The sequence below is a fragment of the Physella acuta genome, unplaced genomic scaffold (assembly GCF_028476545.2).
Source record: "Physella acuta isolate Inbredline_101_S28 unplaced genomic scaffold, ASM2847654v3 ptg000307l, whole genome shotgun sequence".
Classification (NCBI taxonomy): domain Eukaryota; kingdom Metazoa; phylum Mollusca; class Gastropoda; family Physidae; genus Physella; species Physella acuta.
Genome location: NW_026731826.1, coordinates 556158 through 558879, shown reverse-complemented (window position 1 = coordinate 558879; position 2722 = coordinate 556158). Strand labels below are relative to the sequence as shown.

General features: G+C 34.6%; 1 protein-coding gene across 1 annotated transcript; it reads left to right on the top strand.

Moving 5' to 3' along the window:
- Positions 1 to 1100: 1100 nt before the first annotated feature.
- On the top strand, positions 1101 to 2273 carry LOC131939997 (uncharacterized). The gene has a single exon (XM_059298529.1). The coding sequence runs from the start codon at positions 1101 to 1103 to the stop codon at positions 2271 to 2273; it is 1173 nt and encodes a 390-aa protein (XP_059154512.1).
- Positions 2274 to 2722: the final 449 nt, after the last annotated feature.

Below are 2722 nucleotides of genomic sequence, written 5' to 3'. Positions count from 1 at the left end.
GAACTTCGCAGGCAATGCCCTAGTCATTTTAAATCAATCTTACTGTTACAAATTAATTTGAAACTGGTAATAACTTAATGCCGTAGCCTCAAGCTAAAATCCAAACATAAATAGATAATTAAATAAGTCGTCATTGTTAGGATCACGGCAATTTTACCCAATCAAAAGAGAATTGTCTACTTGCCCCGAATCAGCTAATTATTAAGTTTATCTTAAGTGGCCAAAACTATTATTTACATCAACCGTTGCTCTATTATCCCAGGGGTATAATTAAATTGAACTAGATTATTATTTTAAATTCAATACAAACCCAACTATATTTATCTTACCGATTACTTTTGTGCTTAAAAATTATTTTTAAAATTTAAAAATCGTTTCTCTATTCCTACAAATTGGTTGCATCTTTGTTTGATTTCAATATTACTTTACGTTTATCAACAATTTATGTTTTCTCAATTATGTTTTAGTGTTACAGGGACTGACAAAACATTTCACTTTAGTCGACATAGTATTAGCTTACATTTTTCTTTGTAAAAAATGATAAATACGATGGAAAGTTCGTTTGAAATATAATACATTTCTTTATAAAAATTAACTAAATTTTGGTTATACACATTCAAATGTAATTCGTTAGCTGTGCGATATATAAACAAAACCTTGTCAAGTGAACATCTTTTTTTATTTGCATGGCAAAGCTTTATAAATAAAGAGTGTTACGTTTTCTATAGGAAGATATGTGACAATACACAAATGTATTAAATGTGTATTCAGTATTTTGTTAAAATTATTTCGAAACATGTTTATCGTTTTATTAAAATGAATTCAACATCAACATAATAGTGTACATTTTAATTCATCGAGCTAAAATTTAAATTTCTTTGGAAAAATGTGCAATAAAACCTTTAAAAAATGTACCTTCTACGGTTACTTTGTCAATCTAAACTTTACACAATGGACAATAACATATTAGACACCGCTTATAATAGTAACAATGTTTTTAAACTGTGCCACCGAGCGGGTTTAGCAACAATGTTAGGTTTTCAAATTGTTATTTAAAACTAAAACTATATCCCACGACGACAGAGCAGATGGTTTTAAAAATGGAATATACAAACATTTCGTTTTTCGATCAGATAAACTCTACCACTAAAATCAATGCCAGCATTGCAGCAACCACTTCTTTACCAGCTAGAGATATCCTGGTATCTGACTACACTTTAAGTCTTTTTACTTTTGTTGTCGATATTTGGACCAACCTTCTACTATGCTCTCTCGGCATCATCACCAACATCATTAACATCGTTGTCTTCGCCAAGCTGGGGTTCAAGGACAGCGTCAACATCTCATTGACAACCATTGCATTCTGGGACCTGATTCGAGTCTTGTGTGGAGCGGTCCACAGACTCTACGGCCCGGTGTCGTTAGCCTCCCCTGCCCTAGGCAAAACTTGGCAGAGCCTGACGATCACGAATCTCCAATACGTCAACATCATTTCCGGGAACGTATCTTACGTCATCGGTGCTTACGTAGCTATAGAACGATGTCTCTGCGTCAGTTTTCCGTTTAAAGTTAAAACCCTCATCACACCAAAAACAACTTTCACGTTTTGTATACTTCTATCAGTACTTATCTACGGGTCATTTTTTCTATTATTTTTCATGTTCGAATCGAAATGGATCTACAGTAAAGAAATGCAAGCCACAATCGCAATCTACCAGTATACCGAATTTAGTCAAATCCACGGCCAGCGGTTTTTTGAAGCCAACCGTTTCATGGGTACCATCTACCCTTTATTAAGTCTCACCACAATGGTAGTCAGTACCAGCATCATCGCGTTTCATCTAAAAAAATCTTCCCATTTTAGAAAAGATGTCGCGTCTAAAACGAGAAGACACGAGACCAGCAAACAAGACGAGATGACCACTAAGGACTGGAAGGCGATCAAAATGCTGCTAGTGGTCATCGGCGTGTACATCATCAACCTGGCACCACGGGTCACCTACTACATGGCCATGCTGTGTGTGCCGGAGTTCTACGTCATGAAGTTCTACAACAACATCTTCTGGGTCGCCACCTACACGTACTTCGTCTTCGACTACATCAACTCGTCCGTGCACCTTTTTGTTTTCTACAGCATGAGTTCAAAGTTCAAATCAACATTTCTCTCGACTTTTCAGCCTAAATGTGTTACCAAAAGAAATACCACATCGCAAAGTCCAATAGTCAAAGAGGCTTCACGCCACAGAGTTCCCGATAGCAATAGTTCTTTTTAAAATGGAGTTTAACTGAGAGCTAAGTAACGTTTTGGTCTATAGAGGAGCTGATCACCTAGTAAGTTAAGAATTAGTAGTTTTTGTTGTTTTTAACGTATGCAATCAAATACTTCAGAGTTCACTAAGAGTATTAGTAAGTAATGTTACTATTAAAAAAACCTATTTTGATCCAAATAAAATTATCATTAAGGATACTTTCAAGTGTAATCTAAACATCTGTCGATTAGAATACTGTTGCATAAATTTAAAAGTTCCCATTTAAATGTTCTTTGTATTATTAAAACCCAAATTCTATTTGTATTTCAATTTTCAATAAAGGCCAGCAGTAATTATGTATACACTAAACTGAAATAAGACGTGTAAACTTTTGTTGATAAACTTCACTTGCTAGAACCTCAAGCTATGAAGTGGTTTTGTGATTACAGAACCTTAAGTTGAACTAAAATATT